The sequence below is a fragment of the Agelaius tricolor genome, unplaced genomic scaffold (assembly GCF_023055355.1).
Source record: "Agelaius tricolor isolate 1412-34295 unplaced genomic scaffold, bAgeTri1.0.p SCAF_38, whole genome shotgun sequence".
Taxonomy (NCBI): domain Eukaryota; kingdom Metazoa; phylum Chordata; class Aves; order Passeriformes; family Icteridae; genus Agelaius; species Agelaius tricolor.
The window spans coordinates 2338208-2357720 of NW_027269298.1; the positions used below are offsets into that span (position 1 = coordinate 2338208).

General features: G+C 55.5%; 2 protein-coding genes across 2 annotated transcripts; one reads left to right on the plus strand and one right to left on the minus strand.

Moving 5' to 3' along the window:
* The first annotated feature begins 573 nt into the window (after positions 1-573).
* On the plus strand, positions 574-11454 carry CACFD1 (calcium channel flower domain containing 1). The gene is made up of 5 exons (XM_071453997.1): positions 574-929; positions 5689-5761; positions 6171-6296; positions 6403-6510; positions 6972-11454. The coding sequence occupies exons 1-5, from the start codon at positions 797-799 to the stop codon at positions 7063-7065; spliced, it is 534 nt and encodes a 177-aa protein (XP_071310098.1). The 5' UTR covers positions 574-796; the 3' UTR covers positions 7066-11454.
* Positions 11455-11589: 135 nt separating this feature from the next.
* Positions 11590-16786, minus strand: SLC2A6 (solute carrier family 2 member 6). Its single transcript, XM_071453941.1, has 10 exons — positions 16617-16786; positions 15943-16105; positions 15417-15623; positions 14418-14517; positions 13683-13894; positions 13392-13544; positions 12994-13102; positions 12580-12753; positions 12193-12338; positions 11590-12108 (listed from the first exon to the last, which is right to left on the minus strand). The coding sequence occupies exons 1-10, from the start codon at positions 16715-16717 to the stop codon at positions 11953-11955; spliced, it is 1521 nt and encodes a 506-aa protein (XP_071310042.1). The 5' UTR covers positions 16718-16786; the 3' UTR covers positions 11590-11952.
* Positions 16787-19513: the final 2727 nt, after the last annotated feature.

The following is a 19513-nucleotide window of genomic DNA, read 5'->3' on the forward strand; positions in this document are numbered from 1 at the left end:
CCTTTTAGCAGATGGGATCTGTCTTCCCACTCTGCTCTGGATCCCAAGTCTCACTGCTATTTGTTGTTCCAGATCGACTGTGCAGAGCTGGGCTCCGCCTGTGTTCCACGTTCATCTGCACAAAATGCAGCTGTTGCCTTCCTCCCTCAGGAGAGTTCAGGGTGTTCCCCTGTCCCATTTGGACACCACCAGGTTGCCAGCTGGGGCATCTACTTGCAAAGTGCTACTTCTGCTGGCATTTTTGGGGAGAAAACCTAATTCCAGTCAGATAAGGGGAGTGCAACCCTCTTATCTGGAGAGCAGAATTTTGCAACAGCGTTCAGTTCCCATCAGCGGGAAGGATTCCTGTTTCCCTTTCTGGAAAACAGAGGATTCCTGTTTCCCTTTCTGGAAAAGCAAACACTGGCTTGCCTGGATAACAACACCCAGTTTGTTCCCGGGGGCACCCAGAGCTGGTGTGAGGTGCTGGCCGTGCCTGTGCTGATGAATATGAGCAGCAGAGCTCTGCCCACAGCCTTTTAATGCGAGTGACATCAAAGGCAAAGCCCTGCCTGCTGCCGGGGGGGACCCACAATGCAGCTCGAGCCGGCCGTGGAGCAGCTCCAGGCCCGCTGGCATCACCGCTCTGCAGCCAGCCACCGTCCATTGTCAGCCCTGGGGGGCCAGCCCTGCATGGGGACACGGGCACAGGCCCAGGCCTGCCTTTAGGGGCTGTCCCCGGGGCTGGCTGCAGGAGGGGTGACACCTGGGGGCTCAGGTGGGCAGCAGGGCGCTGAGCCCCCGGCAGTGGGGGGAGATGAGCTCGCAGGATGAGCAGCTCCCAGCAGCAGCAGCAGCAGCAGCAGCCCCCGAGGCAGCAGCGGCCGATGAGGGCATGACCTGGTGGTACAGGTGGCTCTGCAGGATTGCCGGGGTCATCGGGGGCATGTGTGAGTATCCCCTCCCCTCTGTGTGCCCCCTCCTGCATGACAGAGCTCCTGTTGGGGCCCTGGCCCCATTTTGGGGTCCTGACCCCATTTCGGGGGTCATGTTGGCTGTGCCACGAAGGGTTTTTGGGTTGATGGTTTGGTGCCAGCTCTGGGTGCTGGTTTGCTGTGTTTGGGGCAGAAGGGAGAGTGGTGGCTGTGCCTGCAGCAGGGTGGGTTCAGCTGCCCACCAGGGATGTGCTCTGTGCTCACTGAGCCCACCAGGGATGTGCTCTGTGCTCACTGAGCCCACCAGGGATGTGCTCTGAACCCACCAGGGATGTGCTCTGTGCTCACTGAGCCCACCAGGGATGTGCCCTGTGCCCACTGAGCCCACCAGGGATGTGCTCTGTGCCCACTGAGCCCACCAGGGATGTGCTCTGTGCTCACTGAGCCCACCAGGAATGTGCTCTGTGCTCACTGAGCCCACCAGGGATGTGCTCTGTGCCCACTGAGCCCACCAGGAGTGTGCTCTGTGCTCACTGAGCCCACCAGGGATGTGCTCTGTGCTCACTGGGCCTGCTGAACTTTGGCACCCACAGCGGGGACGTCACAGGGCAATCTGCAAATCCCTGAGGTTCTTCTTGGCTGTGGCACTCCCTGGCAGTGATGGGAACAGCAGCTGAGCCCTAGTGCCTGGCAGGCAATTTAGATGGTTTTACTATGAGCACCAGGCTCATGGGGGTCAGGTCAGGGCTGGAAGAATGGCCGCAGGGTTTGGTTTATCCTTTTTGACTTTTGGGTGTTTATATGTTCCTACAACTTGTTTTTTTTCCCCCCATCCTGACTGTCAGAGCATGTTTCCCATTGCTCCTGTTGCTGATTGCAGAAGGCCTGCCCGTGGGTTTTACTGAAGGTGAAGAATGGTTTTGGTTTGTGCTGTGTGCTTTTAAGGGCTTTGGTAGGACACAGGGAACGGAGCTGCAGACGCAGAGTGAGTTGGCTGAGCTCAGAATTACCTGCTGCTGAAAAAAATTTTCCCAGGGAAAGAGTCTCAGCAACTTTGCCAGAAATCAGCCTGTCCTGGAGTGCTGTTTTGCTACATTCTGTGGAGAGATTAATAGCTCTTAAAAGCAGGAGGGACTGTTATGACCGCTTAGTCTGATCTCCTGCAGAGCACAGGATGGAGAATTTCTCCTGCTTCAGGTCCATGACTTCAAGTTAAACAAGAAGGTTTCTCAGCCAGTGCAATTAGCCCTGATTTATTCCATCAGTTGGAGCTTTGTGTCTGATCACCCTCTCCCCCTGCCTGCCCCTTCCCGTGCCTGCCTTTTGCTTCGGGGCTGGGCTGCACAACCCCATGATGGTTTTGGAGCTGACATTTGCACCCTGTGGTATCACTGGGCAGTCTCCTGAAAGCCCTTTTTGGCCAGGCTGGTAAAACATGTGCTGCTCTCACCATTCCATGTGCTAGGTGCTGAAATGCTGGAGGTGTGACAGGATTTGGTGGGACTGCTCTGAACACCCCGTGCCCTGCCGGAGGCCCCTGCGCTCCTGGCCCGGCCAGCAGCCAGGAGACCCAGCTGGGAAGTGTCTGTGGAGCAGGTCCCAGGTGGGGGTTCAGAGGAGCAGCTTCTTTCCCACGGGCTGTGGCTGTAGCAGGAGCCTCAGCACTTTCCCTGCAGTTTTATCCCATGCAGAGCTCAGGGTGATGTGGATGGAGGGTGAAGAGCTGGTAGGTGATGCTGGTGGCACTGCCAGCCTCGTGCTATGACAGCTTATGAGTGGCTTGAAAGTGCAAATTTCTTCTTTTCCCTCTCTTTGTGTTTCAAAGCAGCTGAATTATACTTGGATTATTTTCCCAACCTTTTGTTCACAGCTCTGCGACCTCGTGGCTTGTTTTTACAGGAAAGATGAGAGTTTTATGTCTTTGGGTGAGTCTGGGAGAAGCTTTTGGAAGAAGAGCCAGGTTCTTAACAGGGTTTGCCAAAGATTTGGGGAGTGACAGCTGGCTCTGGAGCCCTGTCTCTTTATCAGGCAGAGAATGAGGCACAAACTCTCCTTATGAACAGGGAAAAGGGGAATTGTGGAAAAAACAACCAGTGCCCCGTGCTACCAACACTCCTCTTCAAAATGCTGCTTGTTCAGCATCACCTTGTTGAAGGTGGATGGTTTGGAAAAGAGGTGATGAATAAACCAGCGAGGCTGGAGTTTGCTGTTGTTCTCAGAGCTTGCTGTGAAAGAACAGAACTAATTTATAAGTTTTGTGAGCAACTGGATTGTAATGCTGCTGCAGGGCTGGATTATTTCTAACAGAAGGAAAAATTCCCTCAGAAAGGAAGAGAAACTTTGTAAGTGGAGGTGAGACCAGCAGACAACATCTGCCACATGCAAACACCTGCAGCCACAGCTTGCTTCAGCCAGAAAAATCCAAGGGCTGGAGCAAGAACCAGACAGACAAGGTTCAGGATCCCTTTCTGGCTCCTGCACATGCTGGCTTGGTGACCTTGGCCAAGTCCCTTCTCTCCTTGTGTTCCTGTTTGTAATGGGACAAGGAGAGTCTGTGGCTTTTGTAAAACACTCTAGGAGCAAAAATAGGCTTGTGTTGAGGACAGTGACCAGCTGCTGGAAATGAATAGAGCCATTGTAGGGAAGGGTGTCCTTCCCCCCTCATTTTAGCTCCCAGTTATTTGTGCTTCCTCAGGGATTCGAGATGGGACAGCAGTTAAACAAATGGCAGAACTGTCTGTCTCCCATAGCTTACGTGCCACTGAGCATTATCTGTGTTTTAACCCTGTTGTGAGGCCTCTGATTGAAAAGAAAATATTTTAAAAAGAAAATTTTGGCTTGGCATGGGTGGGATCAGCTCCTGCCCTGGTGGGACAAGGATGTACCAGGCTGTGTGGGACCAGCAGCTCTGCAAAGGAGACCCAAGGTCACTGAGTTGTTCTGTGGCTGTTGGCAGCAGCTCTGGGGGCAGTGCTCCTGTGATCCCAAACCTTTGACTCCTTTCCTGCTGCTCCTGCTGACGTGGGGCTTGCTCAGCTCTGCTTCCTGGGTCATTAGTCCTCTGGCAACCAGGCTGGTTGCTGAGCCAGGAGTGCTGCAGGGCTGTTTTGGAGTGTTTGGGGACAAAACCAAACCAGAAACCTGGCCAAACAACCCCTGGTTGGTTTGATTAGGGAAAAAAACTTGCTTGGAAAAGAACATTCTGCTTCCCTTGGTTTGTTGTGTGGTGGAGACCTGCTGGGAACTGCCCAGGACTTCTGTGCTCTGCTATGGGGTCCTGTCCCGGCCCTTGCTGTGTTTTGGGGATAGCTGAGAGGTTTTGCTGCTCTGCTAATTATAAAATGCCAGAAAATCACTCAGCATTATTGTCAGGAATGTCCTTTCCTGGGGGACAACGAGTGCCACAAGCCTGGGATGCTTCCCCTGAGCTCCTCTGCCATCAGCATCCAAGGGTTTGGTGATCACAGGGAATTGGGACCCCCAGGTTTGGGCCCTGCTCTCCATGCTGCCCACAGCTCCCAGGACTCCTGTTTGCCATTCCTCCCCTCCAGCTGTTTGCACCTGTGACCATGAACAGATCACCTCAGGCCCGTGCCTCAGTTTCTCCTGCAATGTGGGGACAGTGACAGTGGAACCTGTGGGATGGGAGGGTGAGAAGTGCCCTTGGAGCACAGATATTAGCACATCCTCTGGAATATCCCCTCTGCTAGCTGATCTTGTTCTTGCAGGACTCTCCAAAAGATTTTGGGTCCTTTGCAGTTAGTTCTAGGAAGTGTTAAAAAATAATGGTTTTTGGTATTTCCTAATACCAGGCGGTCATTTGCTCATGGGATGACCTTCAATCTGTCCTGTCACTGCCTGCAATTCTGCTTCCCAGCCTGGTAAACAAGGATCACTATTTTTAAAGGAACTTTGAGGATTCAGCAGCGACTGCTTAAAAGAAACCTTGCAAGCATGTGCCAGGTTTTGAAGGTCAGGGCTGCTCACAGCAGCTCTGCTCAGTGATCCCTTCAGCAGACACCCAAATTTCTCAATCCAGGGCTGGTCTCATCCTCAGAGAGGGGCTGTACTGCTCTCCATCATCCCCAAGACAGCCTTTAAAGGCTATAGAATCCATTTTGCAGTGTGATGATGTTTGCTGAGGTGTGTCTCCTGCCCTCCCAGCTGGGCTCGAGTTCCTGGTGCCAGCTCTGGCCCTGGCAGAGGGAAGGGCCCATATCAGGTGCCAGGAACACTCTGCAAGTTTAATGAGGCAGCAGGGAGGTGGGTGCAACTCAGCTCAGTCACTGCTGCCTGGTTCCTCTCCCTGAGTTACAGAGCCAGGAGCACTGGGGTTATTTTGGGCTTTATTCTCTTCCTTTTGTATTAGCAGAGACCTTGGCTCTTTTCTGGTGAAGCTACACAGAACCAGCAGTGAGTGGCAGAGCTGGGTTCACCTCTGCTGTATTTATTATTTTTCTGTGTGCAAGCCATGTTTCTGCTGAACTTGCCCTGTGCTGCTCAGAGCTGGAACCTGCTGGCACTGCTTGTCTACCTTGGCACATAAAATCCAGGTGCACATCCTGGACTCCATGTGGAAGAAAATGCTGTTCTACACAAGGGAAATAATTGTTGGAACAGCACTCAAAGCAAAAGGATACCAGAGGAGGGCTCTTCCCTGCATTCCAGGCTCCTTTTGGGCCACCAGACCTTTCCACCCACCACCCAGTGCCTACAGGTGCTGGCCAAGGGCATTCAGGGTCATGGTGGTCACTGAAAACCTCTTTCTTTCCAGCCTGTGCCTTTGCTGGTCTCTGGAACTGTGTCACCATCAACCCCCTGAACATTGCAGCTGGCGTGTGGATGATGTGAGCAGGGTTTATTTTTCTTTTCCTGCTGGGAGGGAGGCATCGTTAACCAGACCCCAGTGAGGGGGCAAAGCTGCCCAGCTTGGGCAGTGGATGGGGGTGAAACATCCACCAGGCTCTGGGAATTGCCAGGCAGGTTGAGATGTTAGGTTTATTCTGTTTATATTATTTCTTGATGCATTTTTATGTAAATACCGAGATACCCTTGTCCAAAATCAATCTGGGGCAGCAGGGCTGGGAAATTTGGAAATTATCAAGAACTGAGCGGGGAGCAGAGCAGGGCCCGGCCTCACCATTCCCTCCACTGCACGGAGCATGGAATATCTGCTCTCTGTGGGCCTGGGGGGCATTGCTGACCCAGACTCTGGTGCCTAAAAGCAGGATTAACTCTGGTTTGCTCTCTCTGGAGGCTCAACGCCTTTGTGCTGTTCCTGTGTGAGGCCCCTTTCTGCTGCCAGTTCATCGAGTTCGCCAACGCCGTGGCCGCCAGGGCCGACCGGCTGCGGGCCTGGCAGAAAGCAGCTTTCTACTGCGGGTGAGGATGCTCCTGGGGGTTCATGGTGGGCACACCCTGGGGAAAGAACACCCCTGCAGCCCGTGGGCAGCGGGGCCCTGCTCTGAGGGCTGCCCCTGTCTTGCAGCATGGCCGTGTTCCCCGTCATGCTCAGCCTGACGCTGACCACGCTCCTGGGCAACGCCATCGCCTTCGCCACCGGCGTGCTCTACGGAATGTCGGCCCTGGGAAAGAAGTAAGAGAGGTTCAGGTGCTCGTGTGGAGGGCAGGGAAAGGGGGAGATGGAGCTCCAGAGCTGCCCCATCTGCCTCCCTAAGGCTCTGCTTTGCTCATGCACAAACCGTGCTGAGGTGTGAGTGTGGATCATTCCACATTCTCCCTCATCGCAGAGAAAATCTCCCTCACCTCAGGGCCCTGTGAGGGGAGGTCCCGGGGGCTGAAGCTCTGAGTTTTGGGAGTTCTGAGGGTCCCACTCTTCTGCCTGTGAGGGAAGGTGCTGGGGGCTGCTGAAGCTCTGAGTTTTGGGAGTTCTGAGGGTCCCACTCTTCTGTCTGCAGCTGTTGGGTGGATGGGCACAGCTTTGGGGGTTGGGGAGGGCCAGCAAGTGTGGTTTGACCCCTGGAAGCCCTTGGCACGGAGAGGCAGGCCCAGCTGGGACAGTCCCTGCCATGCCCACGCTGTCCCTTGTCCCCACAGGGGAGATGCCATCTCCTACGCCCGCATCCACCAGCAGCAGAAGCAGATGGATGAAGAGAAGCTCACGGGGAGCCTGGAGGGACAGGCTCTCTGAAGGACACGAGCTCTGGGTGGCATCTCCTGGACATGGTGAAGATGTGGAAATCTCCTCAGCCCTTCCCTCTGTCCTCTCCACTCCCTGCTACACCACGATTTCCCTGGACACTGCAGCAAGTGGAAATCTCAGGGGCTGGGGCAGGCTGTGTCCTCTCCTCACACCAGCAGTCAGACCTCAGCACGTCGCTTCTTCTCTCCTCAACCCTCAACACAAACATTGCCCCTGTTTTTTAATATTTTCTTTCCTTTTCACTGCAGAGGTGCTGGCTCTCTGAGTGCTGCTTTCACAACCTTTTATTGTTTTTTTTTTTTGACTGCCCTCTGGATGGGTGAGGAGGGACAGAGGACCTGCCAGTGCAGGTTCCATGTGTTAGGAACACTCCCTGGGGTGGCCCTTTCCAGGTACAACACCTAAAACCCCCTGGTGCTTAACCTTAGTCTTCTTCCACTGTTTTAATTATGGGACCAAGCACTGGAGGCATCGGTGCATGGGAAAGGATTTCCAGGAAAAATCCATCTAAAGATAAAATCCATCTCTTCAAGGGAGCTGCCAGAGCTGCTGGGCAGATCCTGGGACCTCCAAAGCACAGTCCCTGCTTCCTCTGGATACAGCTACAGTCAGTGACTGCCATTTACTTGAATTATGAAAATTAATTACTTTGTCTTAATAAGGGCACTTTCCTTAAGCTTCACTCTTTTATTGGGGCAGAAGGGAAACAATATTTGCTGTACCTCAGCTGAGAAGGATGTTGTTTCTTGAGCCAAGTGGGATTTTTTGCTGGTGTGAGGGTCACTGATGAGCAGGAGCATTCCTGCCTCGTGAGCCTGGGACTCTGCATCCCTCTGTGAAGGGACCCGCTCTGCTTGCCTGGTCTTTGGCATTGTGGTTTTTTGCATCAATCCTGAGCTGGTTTTGTATGGGAAGGTGGCACAACTTCGCTGTGCAAACAGAGAGGAAGCTGCACCATTTCAGTGTGGACAGCTGGGATGTTTTACTTTGCTATTCCAGGCTCTTTCTGTGGTTTTCACATTGTATTTTCTGTTTGCTTTGTACCATGCAGTACAAAACTGCTCACTAAGTCCAGATCCCCCTCTTCTCACCCCAGTTTGTCCTGGGGATTTTAATTTATTTGATTTTTATATGGTTGCTTTTTGTTTTGATTAAGAAAAAGGGGAATAATTTATTTCTAGTTATTTAAGTACTTTGATGGGACTCATTTTCTCTGGATATAAGAGAAAGGAGTGCTCTGTTTCCTGTCCTTCACAGGGCTGCCTCATTTCACCAGGGGTCTCTGAACACAGGGACAGCCCTGGCTGCTGCAAAATCCAATTTCAGCCTTCAGAGGGTTTCTCAGACTCTTCAAAAAAGGTGTGTTGTCCTTTGACCCCTTTGTCTTGTTCTGGGCCACAAGCTTGACAAACTGTGTTTTCCCCTTCTTCTGGGAGAGAGAAGGGAGGAAAACTGGGCTGTAACTGCTGGACTGGGACAGCCACCAGCACTGTGTGTCCCTGTTTGAATCCTTGGGTTTGTGCTGTGCTCTGAGAAATGCTGCTGGAGCCTGAGTGCTGTCTGTCTGTCTGTCAGAGGGGTCTGTCCATACTGAAAACTCTCCTTAAACCCTGCCCTTCCTCAAGCTCCTGGCTCCTGTGAGCTGCTGCTTCTTCCCTGGAGCTCAGGAGCTGTGAGAATTCCCACCAGCCAGGATTTCCTGGATGTGGGCACCCTTTTTGTGCAAAGCCCCTTTCCCCCCACCTTTGAACTGGGATTGCTCCCACACCCCTTGTCTGGGATGCAGAGCAGGCACCACCAGCCTGGGTTTTTTCCCTAAAGGAAGTTTTTTCCCCTCAATGCTGTGGTGGTTTGGAGCTCCCAGCCCCTGGCTGATCCCTGGTGCTGGATGCAATGCAGGGGCCATGCAGGAGGAATGGGGGCTACTCCAGAGGGAAAAACCTCTGGGTGCTGCAAGGGCAGAGTCCTGCCTCAGGAGTGGGCACAGGCTTTGATTTCAGGGGGGTGTGGGGAGTTCTGTAGTGTTTAGTAGGGGAATGTTGCAGACTGATGCATGTCAATGGTAGTGCCAGCTTTGCTCTGTGAGTAGTTCTGCAGTAGCTTTAGTGTCAGGAGGCCAAAGGCAAAGCAGAGCTCAGGGGCTGAGACTTCCACGGCGCTCTGAGGGAGCACAGAGCTGGTGGGACCCTCATCTGCCACTCCTCCTGCCATGGTCCCTGGGGCTGGGGCAGGTGGGTGCTGCTCCAGGGCACCTGCAGGGCCCACTCTGCTCCTTGTCACCGAGGCAGAAGCCCCAGCAGTGCTGTCACAGTGTTTGGTGGCAGCAGGGTCTGACCCTGGGGCTGAGGCAAGGGAGGAATCTGCATCAATCTGCCACCATGAGAGGGTGGCAAAGCTCAGCCCCAAACTGAAAATGGGTCTCAGGGACTCCCCTAACAGAGCTGGGCTGGAGCCTTTGGCCACTGTGCTGCCACCACTGGAGATGTCTCAAATCTGTGCTCCAAGGGTGGTGACTCCTACAGGGGCCTGTCTGGGTGGGAACCCTTGGGAATTTTGGCTGTCTGCTGCAGCAGGAACCAAGCCAGGTGCTGCCAGCACTGCAGACAGGCTTGGTGACAGCACCCTGGCTTGTAAGAGCTGTAGTGACATCAGTGGATGGTCTCACCCCCATGTGGGCCTGTTTGGTGGAGATAGGAAGGAGCTTTAGAGTAGAATAGATCCCAGTAGTTAATGCCAGTGCATGGTGGGTGTTAGTTGTGTTTAGAGGCACCCTCGGGGTGCTTGGAGCTGTGTGAGGACAAATGAAGTTCAAACCCTGCTCTGGAGGTTTCACAGGCTCAACCCAACCCTTGCAGGTGTGTTGGCTGACCCAGAGGGGCTCTGCTCTGCAGGCCTTGGAAAGGAGATGATGTGAGGGCTCAGGGGGGTGACACGCTGAGGACAGCGGGCTGGAAGGACCCCTGGGGAGCAGTGGCCGGTCACACACCAGTCACCAGGGCAGGTTTAGGCACTGTGCCACTCTTCCATGCCTCTGTCACTCGTGCATGGTGGCTCTGTGTCCCCTGGGGCTGCCCACGGGGTGTGAAGAGCAGGGCAGAGCTCGCTGCTCCGGGCAGGAGCTGCTTCTGTAACACCCATCGGTTCTCTGTGTGTGCAGTGAATAAAAACACCATTCTACCTCTGGAAAGAGCCACTGTGATTTCTCACACTCCAAATGTTGTAGCAAGAGCCCTGGGACTTGCTGTGCTGGAGGAAGGAGGTCACTCAGAAATTGCTCCTTCAGTGAGGTTCTCTCAGGAGCTGGAGTCCAGCCTCGTTTCCTAGTGGGGCATTTCCTCCTTAGGCTGGGCCCTGGGAAGCTCAATTCATCTCTGTCATTTTTTTCCTCAGGAAAAAACATCCACTGTCTTCAGGGAAGGGTTTCACTGAAGTGAAGATATCAAGAGCTGGTCCATAGCCATGTGAGAAAGAGAATGCTTGAGCACAGGGCTGCCAGAAATCCTGATCTTCAGAAAGTCAGTGGAAACCAGAGGCTCTTGAGACCTCTTGTAGTCAGGCCATGCTTAGAAAAAGTTGTGTTCCAGCCAGGGCTGAACATCTTTCTGGAAAAGGGTCTCAGCAGCAAAGGGTAGGTTTAATACTGAGTGTTTTCTGTGGTATTTTTTTTTGGCCCACTACTCTCCCTCTGTCCTAGGCTGTTTTAAATTAATGCTGTGATAAAGCACATCTCCTCCTAGGTGATTTCTCATCTCCTGCTGCAGGAGATCAGAATGGCAGCTGGCACATCTGGAGGGCTGGCTCAAACATGCTGTTTTACCCCCTGCTTCCTCAGGACAGCAGGCTGAATGTCCCAGGAACAGCCCTCAGGGTGCCAAGTGCATTTCAGGAGCTTGGACAAATGCTTGGGCACATCCTGTCCCAGCTCAGCCTTTGTGCCTCTGCCCTTTTGGGAGGAGTCAGGCTGGACTGAGCAAGGCCATTTGTTCCTCACAGCCATAACCACCTCCTCCAGCTGTGTTTTACCTCGGGTTAGCTCTAAAAAATAATTATAAAAGGTTCTTAATCTTGCAGGACACACAGGACAGGGGTAAGACTGATTTGCCACTAACTATGCAGTTGAAATCTCAAAGTGATGGAGGTGGAGGCACATCCACCTCCCTCTTAGTGTGGTGGGAAGGACCCACCCCAGCACAAAGTGTTGTCAGTACTCACTGTGTCTTTCCCACAGGGAATCACTTGCACTACAGCTGGATGTTTGTCTGTTCCCATTCTTTTGTCCTGGGTTTTCTTTGTGAACTGTATTTGGTCTTATTCATTAGGCTTCTAGTGTAATGTGTGTTTTTAGAGCAATAAAACGTGGCAGCTTTTTATACAAAAGATCTGGCTCTGCCTCTTTCACAGTCCTTGAGTGCCTGAGACTGCTCTGGGGAGCTGCAGGCTGCTGTGGTCCCCTTGCCCCAGTCCTGCTCTGCCTCTCCCATCCCTCCCTTCTCTGCAAATCAAGGCAATGTCTTGCAGTTGGAGGCAAAACTGTTTTATTCTTGCAGCTACATGATGAGCTTTTGCCAGAGCAGCTCCAGCTGTAAACTCAGCTCCAGACAAGCCCTCAGACCCTCAGGCTGCTGAGCAAAGGGCAACCACAGTCTCCTGTCCACACTGTTACTCTTCCAGGACACCTTTACCTCCAGCCTGGCCCTGCTGGTGACCTGCTCCCATCCCAAGGGTTGACAGGAGGAGAAGGTAAAGTTCCAGCTGGCAACTTCTACAGCCAGAGCAAGGTGATCATTGCTGCCCCTTCCTCTCCCACAGGGAGCTCCAGCCTCCACTTCCAGCAGCACAAGTTTGCTTTGCCCTCAGCCTGAGCAAGGGCAGCTCCTACCTCAGGAAGGACCTCCTGCCAGTCCTGAAAAAAGCCTCAATCTGCTCCAGGGACCTGCCTTTCGTTTCAGGGACACAGCAGCCAGTGAATAAGATGTTCCCAGCACTGATGACAGCAAAGAACAGGAAGGGCACCTCGAGGCCAAAGGCATTCTGGAAAGTGGAGCAGAAAGCAGCTGTGAGCTGGTGCAGAGAGGGGCTGGGGAGGGGCTGTGGACACCCCCAGGCAGTACCCACCACGACTGGGAGGAAGAACTGGGTCAGGGTGAAGGCTGTCAGCCAGCTCACGAGCACACAGAGGCCTGAGGCGACCCCACGGGCCTTGAGAGGGAGGATCTCCGACATCAGCAGCCAAGTGATGGGGCCCCAGCCCATGGCATAACCTGCAGGGCAGGAGGGGAGGGGGATCAGGCCTTGAAGGTCCCTGAGGAGTGCAGAAGAACCCTGAGCAACCATTGTCCCTCCCATTCATTTGGTCATTTCTCATGCCACCTTTCTTGCTCTTCCTGGGACATCTGCCTTCCTTCCCCCTCCAACCCCAATCTCCTTGCTCCACATCACCCTGCCTTGGATGAGAAACACCCTCCCCTGGCTGGTGGCCAGTCCTGTGCTCTCTGCACCTACCCATGATGAAGAACATGGTTGCCAGGAGGGGGATGAGGGTGATGTAGTTTGTTGGCTCAGCAGGGAGGTTGGCAGAGCTCGCCAGGGTGGTGTTGGCCACAGTGCCATTGTGAGAAGCTGGCTCAAAGTGGATGTAGAGCCCCATGGTCAGGTTGGAGACCAACATGACACCAGCTGTGGAGAGAGGCAGCAGCACAGTGAGAATGAGGGGTGAGTGATCCTGTCCATGCCAAGCTCCTGGGAATGCCCCTGCTGAGGAGCTGAAGCACCAGCAAAGGAAAGAGACCTCCCTGCCTCTCTTCCTGAGCCCTGTAGGGCTGAAGTTCCCACTCCTGCACACTTGCAGAGCTCCTGAAAATCCTTCAATAGGAGCTTCCCTTGGGAAGACAGTGGGAGAAGTGGAGAGAGCCACACCTGATACAAACAGGAGAATCTTCCTGCCAGCTTTGTCCATGGACACAGCAGCGATGGCCACCGCGGACAGACGCACCAGGCCCACCAGAGCTGCATCATACTCTGCTTTCTGCAAAAAAACCCATGGGGAAGCTGAGCTGGGGGAAGGGACAGGTGCCTCCAGCTGCTGATGGCTTGGCCAAGGCTGTTCTGCCAGTAGGAGACTGGAGATGATGAGCCTGAACTCAGAGGAGGAGCAGGGACACAGTGGGGCCAGTCCTGCTCCCTGTCCTCCCTCAGCCTTTTGCAGGGCAGGTCCTTTAAAAAAGGGGTTTTATGTCTGTAGGGAAGTGGGAGCATTGAGCAACCCTCAGTGAAGGCCCAGGCAGCCCGAGCAGGAGCTGAAGCCCAGGGCTCACCAGGATGACAGATGTTTTCTTGAATATTGGCTGCAGGTACACGAGGATGCAGGTGACCCCCGAGAGCTGCTGCAGGAACCTCATCAGCCCCGAAATCAGGATGGGCTTGTAAAGGAAGGGGTCCTTGAGCTCAGCACAGGAAACCCGACGGCTCTGGGGGGCACAAAGGCAGAAACACAAAATGAGAACACCTCTGGGAGCCATGTGGCATCCAGAGGGTGGCTCAGGAGTTGCCCAGGGGATGGATTTTGCAGTTTTCATGTTACATTTCCCTGTGTTGATCTTCCTCACCTGCTTCCTCACGCTGTCCTTGATCTGCTCGTACTCCCGGGCATAATCTGTGTCCTGACCCCTCAGCCAGCACAGGGAGCCCAGGGCCTCCTCCTCCCTGCCCTGGGAGAGCAGGAACCGGGGCGAGTTGGGCATGAAGCAGAGCAGGAGGACCATGGCAAGCACCGGCACCTCCCCGGCCACGGCCAGCCAGCGCCAGTCCAGGACCAGCCCTGCCAGAGCAGCACAGTTAGGGGAAAATCACTCAGGAATGGGTGTCCTGGCCTTGCCTGCACCTGGGCACCCCAATGATTTCACTTAATAAACCCAGCAGGAAAAATAGTAATAATAAAAAACAAGTATTTCAAAGGTATTCTCTCTTATTGCAGTAGCATTTCCAGCAGTAGGATATGGGGAAATTCCAGCAAATCTGAGAGTATCCAGCAAGATCCTGCTGCAACCAGGGCATGTGCTGGCAGGTGATGCACAGGGATATCATTGTGTGCTGTCCTCGAGGCCTGGCAAAACCTCATCAGGACCTGGATCTGTGGGCACAGCGGTGGCCACAGGTCCATGTGGGCTATGGATTCCTCCCTCAGAGCACACACACCAGGGCAAGGGGCATGAATGACCTGTCCAGCCCCCTCAGCACAACTGTGGTGGTGGGTATGAGGGGAACAAGCCCTCACCTGCTGAGAACGTTGTTTATTTTAAGGTCCCCACTCCCTTGCACTGGGACACCACAGAGATACTTACCCAGAGCGTACAGGACGAGGGAGCCCAGCACTGCCATGATCTGGGGACAGGCACCCAGCATCCCCCTGACCCCCGGGTGGGAGATCTCCGAGATGTAAACCTGCACAGGGACAGCACACGCTTCACAGAGCTGCAGCATCCCCCTGTCACCCGCTGCTCCTGCCCTCTGTCACCTCGCAGTCACACCCTGTGACCAGAGGAAACCCAAATTGCTGGGGAATTGCCCTCTTGGGGTGGGGACCTGATGGGTCCCGCTGCTTCTGGCCAGAGGAGGGGACAGCCTGGCCAGCAGCACCACTTCCCTCCTGCCCCCGGTGTGGGAGAAGTGCTCCAGTGGCTCCGTTACTGGAAAGAGGTGCCCTGCTGTTACTCAACCCCTGCCTTCCCCTCTGTGTGAAACACGAGCCTGCTCTTCGGGAGGAAATAACTGCTGGGAGGAGCAGGGGCTGAGGTCCTGCCTTGTCTTTCCTGCGGGCGAGGAAATCCAGCACCAACAGCGGGTACACCCTCCCCAGCCCTGGTGCTGCATCCTCCCCATCCCCGCTCACCCAGACACAGCCCCGGGGCTCTGCTGGTGCCTCCGAAAAGCAGCGGGGTGCCCCAGCATCATCCTCCAGCTCATCCAGGGCACCACAGCACCTGCTGCCCTGCAACCCCCTGCCCATCCAAAGCACACCAAGCCCATCCACAGCACCCCCAGCCCATCCACAGCACCTCCTGCCCATCCACAGCACCTCCTGCCCTGCATTCCCCTGCCCATCCACAGCACCCCCAGCCCATCCACAGCACCTCCTACCCATCCACAGCACCTCCTGCCCATCCACAGCACCCCCAGCCCATCCACAGCACCTCCTACCCATCCACAGCACCTTCTGCCCATCCACAGCACCTCCTGCCCATCCACAGCACCTCCTGCCCATCCACAGCCCCTCCTGCCCATCCACAGCCCCTCCTGCCCATCCACAGCCCCTCCTGTCCCCCATTCCCCTGGCACGTTACCGGGATGGAGGCGGAGGTCACTCCGCCGGCGTAGCCCGTCAGCACCCGGCCCAGCAGCAGCATCCAGAGGCCCTGGGCTCCTGCCAGCAGCGCGTATCCCAGCGCCGAGGGCAGAGCCGAGAACATGATGCTCAGCTTGCGGCCCAGGCAGTCGTTGAGCAGCATCGTGCTGAGCCCGCCCGCCGCCGCTCCCAGCGTGAACACCGACTGCGGGGCATGAGGAGAGAGGGGCTGGGTGAGCCTGGCATCCCCCCGGCATCCCCATCCTGGCAGAACTAAACCTGCTCCTTACCCTGAACCAGGGCGCTGAGTGAGCCTGGCATCCCCCAGGCACCACCTGGCTCTGCTCCATCCTGACCCCCAGCTCCTTATAACCAGGGCACTGTGTGAGCCTGGCACCCCCCGGCTCTGCCCCATCCTGGCAGGGATAATCCTGCTCCTTTTCCCGAACCAGGGCGCTGTGTGAGCCTGGCATCCCCCCCAGGCATCCCCCGGCTCTGCCCCATCCCGCTCCCCTGCTCCTCACCCCGAACCAGGGCGCTGTGTGCTGGTCCAGCCTCAGCGCAGGGCTGGGATGAGCCTCCAGGGCAGGGATGACGGGGGAGGGATAAACCAGGGCGAAGCCGAAGCTGAAGTTGCCCAGGACGGCGGCAAACACAGCCAGGTAGAGCCGCTTGTTGTGGAGGCTCCTGGGGGAGGCACGGAGAGACAGGGACGTGTTGGGTGCCAGCAGAAACACAAACCCTGCTTCCCCCAGCCTCTGCCGAGGCTCTGGTGACACCCACAGAGGGATTTTCCTAGGGAATGGCTCTGCACAGGCCCAGGCTGGTGGGGTTTCTCTGTGTTAGTGCTTCTCTCTGTGCCAGGCAGTTTTCAGGGGGTTCAACAAAGCGAGAAAAGCAGAGGCTGGAGCTGGGTGGCACCACGGACCCAGTGGCAGCCTGTTCATCCCAGCAGAGCGAAGAAAAGGTTCTTTCAAAGCCCCTGTGCCCCCAGCAGGACCCCTTGCCCCCATAAGAGTCACACAAACCCATGGGGCTGCCAAGTGGGCTCATCCAGCCACCCTGGGCAGGATGAGATCCCGTCCCAAAGCAGCTCAGCAGGGGCAGGAATTTGGACCAGCTCTTCCCCCAGCTCCCCCCAGCCCACTGCCCTCGGGATGGGGGGCACAGCCCAACCTCTGCCCAGCCTGCTCCTCACCTCAGGTACTCCTTGTCGAGCCTCCTGGCAGTGCCCTCGGGGAAGGTGTGGTACGAGGAGCTCGTTTTCCTCACCAGGGGCTCGCGGTCCCTGCTCTCCATGGCCGTGCAGGGCTCTGCTGCTGCTGCTGCTGCTCTCGGGGCGGATGCTGGGGCTGCGCAGGGGAAGGGGAAGAAGAAGCAGCTGAAAGCGAAAGGGGAGAGGCTGCCTGGCGTTGCCTAATCACAGAAATCTGTGCCTCGTGGGCTTACACCCAGCTGCCCCACAGCAGGAAACTGGGGGGGCCAGAAAACCAGCAGGAGGAGGGCCACGGGGTGACAGTGACAGTGACAGTGATGCCCTGCAGTGTACACCCTGCCCAGCCCCACAGACACCAACCCCTCCCACTGCAGGGATGGTCCTCACAGAGCTGGGTTCACCAGCAGAAATGTCCCCTTGCTAAGGTCACATTTGTCCCATTGAGGAACTGGTACCAGTCAGACCAGCCCAGTGCTGACTCTGTTTACAGGGGAAAATTCCATCTGTGGGAGCCTCCAGAGCCACCCTGGGAAAGGGTTTCCAGTGTAGAACAGAGGTGGGGAAGAGGCAGGAGAGGAAAGCAGAGGGAGGTGAACGTGGGGTGGGCACAAGGAGCAGGGGATGGGGATGAAGGGCAGTGATGAGGATGGAAAAGGGGGGAGAGCAGCATCTCTGCCACAATGGGTGGGCCCCAGGCTGCCCATGGGTGGATTTGCCCTCTCACCCTGCTCCCCCAACCCCTTCTCTCTCTGTGCTGGGACATCTGCACGTCCAAATTCATGCTGTAGGAAAGGGCTTAGTCTGTGTCTTGCTAGCTCTGAACCCAAAGCCACTTGGATTTAATTAGCAAAAGCTCTATTTCCCCAAACTACCACAGTGCTCCTCTTGTTTCCATCATTCCCCTTGGCCCCTGGTGCTTTTTGGAACACGTGGATGGTTTCTGCACCCCCAAGCCCGTGTGGGGGCTGCAGTGACACCTCAGGAGCTGCTGTGTCTTCCCTCTGTGGTTCTGCTTCTGCAGCCACCACGAACTGCCTTGTCTGTCTGATCCTGCAGGGGATTTACAGCTGACTCAGGCACTCAGGGCTCTGATTTCCCCATAGGAAGAAAGGTCATGGATTGGTGGGACAGAGGGGTGGGCAGGACAGCTCATCCAAAAAATTTTCAGCTCTGTGTTGGACGAAGCAGAGCAGAGTTGGACCACAACAGACCTGGAGCTGGTGCCTGTGCCCCTCCATCAGCAGGCACCAGCAGTTTCCTCCCTTGCTTGCACTTTGCTCCATGAATTTGGGCTGGCTTCCACTGCATGATTTTGCAGCATCCATCCCTGAAACACAGAGGGTTCTCCAGTTTCTGTGCAGATTTGTCAACTGCTTCAAGCAGGAAATTACTTTGTGTCTTGAAAACCCTCCAAGCACCTGTAACTCTGGGCAGGGAGCAGCCTGGGGGGAGCTGCTGTCTGTGCTGCTCTTGGCTCGGGGCTCAGCCCCTGGGCTGCTCTGTCCCTGAGTGTCCCCTGAGGGAAGGGAGTCCCTCGGGTGTGCTGGAACAACTCCTTGCACCACATCCTCCCTCTGCTCAGTGGGGTTTTTTTCCCTAAAAGTGCATTTTTGGTAAGGAATAAAGGACCCACCACCTTGCCCCAGATCTCCCTGACCTGCTGTGGGTCCTTCCAAGCCAGACAAGGGGTGGGTGAGGTGAGGTGAGAGCAGACTCACAGCAGGGCTGTCTCTGGTTGGCTGTGCTTGGCCAGTCTCACATGGCAGTGGCTCCTGCTCGTCTGCAGCCAATAACAGCTCCAGGGTGAACTGGGGAGGGCTGAGGTGCCCACTTTGGGAAAGCAGAGCAACCCCTGGCTGATTAAAGGGCAATCTGGTTTTGTTGAGAGCTGTTGGCTGCCTCAGCTCAGTGATGCATTGCTCCAGCTCCCCAGGACCTTCCTCCCCCCCAACAGCTGGGAGATAGATCACGAACATATGCAAAAAAATAACCAGCATCAAAGCCACTTGGCAACTCAAGTAACCCAATTCATAAATTAATTTCTATCCCTCTTGTAAGGGAGAAGTCAGTCACTCCTCAGGGCTATCCATCTCTATCGCTCATCTGGCCACATCCTTTCATAAATCTTGCTGTGAGTCTGAGCTGGTGAGTGCTGGATCAGGATGGAAGAACGCCTGGTGTCTGTGCTGGGTTGGGGCAGCCCCAGGGCTGGTTTGCCCTGGGTTGGGGCAGGGATGGTTCCCTCTGCATCCCCCACATCCTGAGGCTGGGGCAGAGCTGGGGTTTTGCAGCGTGGTGCTGCTTAGGGGGTGATTTTGGGGAGCGTGGTTTCTGCTGAGGAGCCATCAGGGTGGTGCAGAGGTGAAATGATGGAATATTTCCTTGCACATCAGCGTGTGCTGGGTTGGCAGAGCCATGCAGGAGGCGGCTGGTGGCTGCTGGGGACACGTGGGGTGAAGGTGGGTGCTGGCTGGGGTCTGGCCTGCTGTTGGATACACCCCTGGGAGGTGCAACTGGGGGACTCCCAGCTCAGGAAGCAGCTCCACCTCGTCCTGCCACAGCTTTCCAAAACCCCACAGCTTTGGAAAACAATTCCTGCACCCCCAGCTCCCCGTGGGCACCAGCACCTGGAACCCAGGGTGGCTTTTCCAACCAGGCAGACAGAGCTCAGCTCTTCCCTGGCCGAATCCCTCACCCCTCTCCCTCCTCAGAGCAGAAAATCACCACCTTTCAGGCTGCCATCTGTTTATTTGGTCGGACTCTGAACTTGCTGAAATGTCTCCCGATGGATGAAGGAACGCAGAGTAGAAGAGCAGAGCCTGGCAGGCTGCATGGTGAGTGGAAAATAGTTTTTTTGGGGCTTTCTGGAGTTTGAAGGC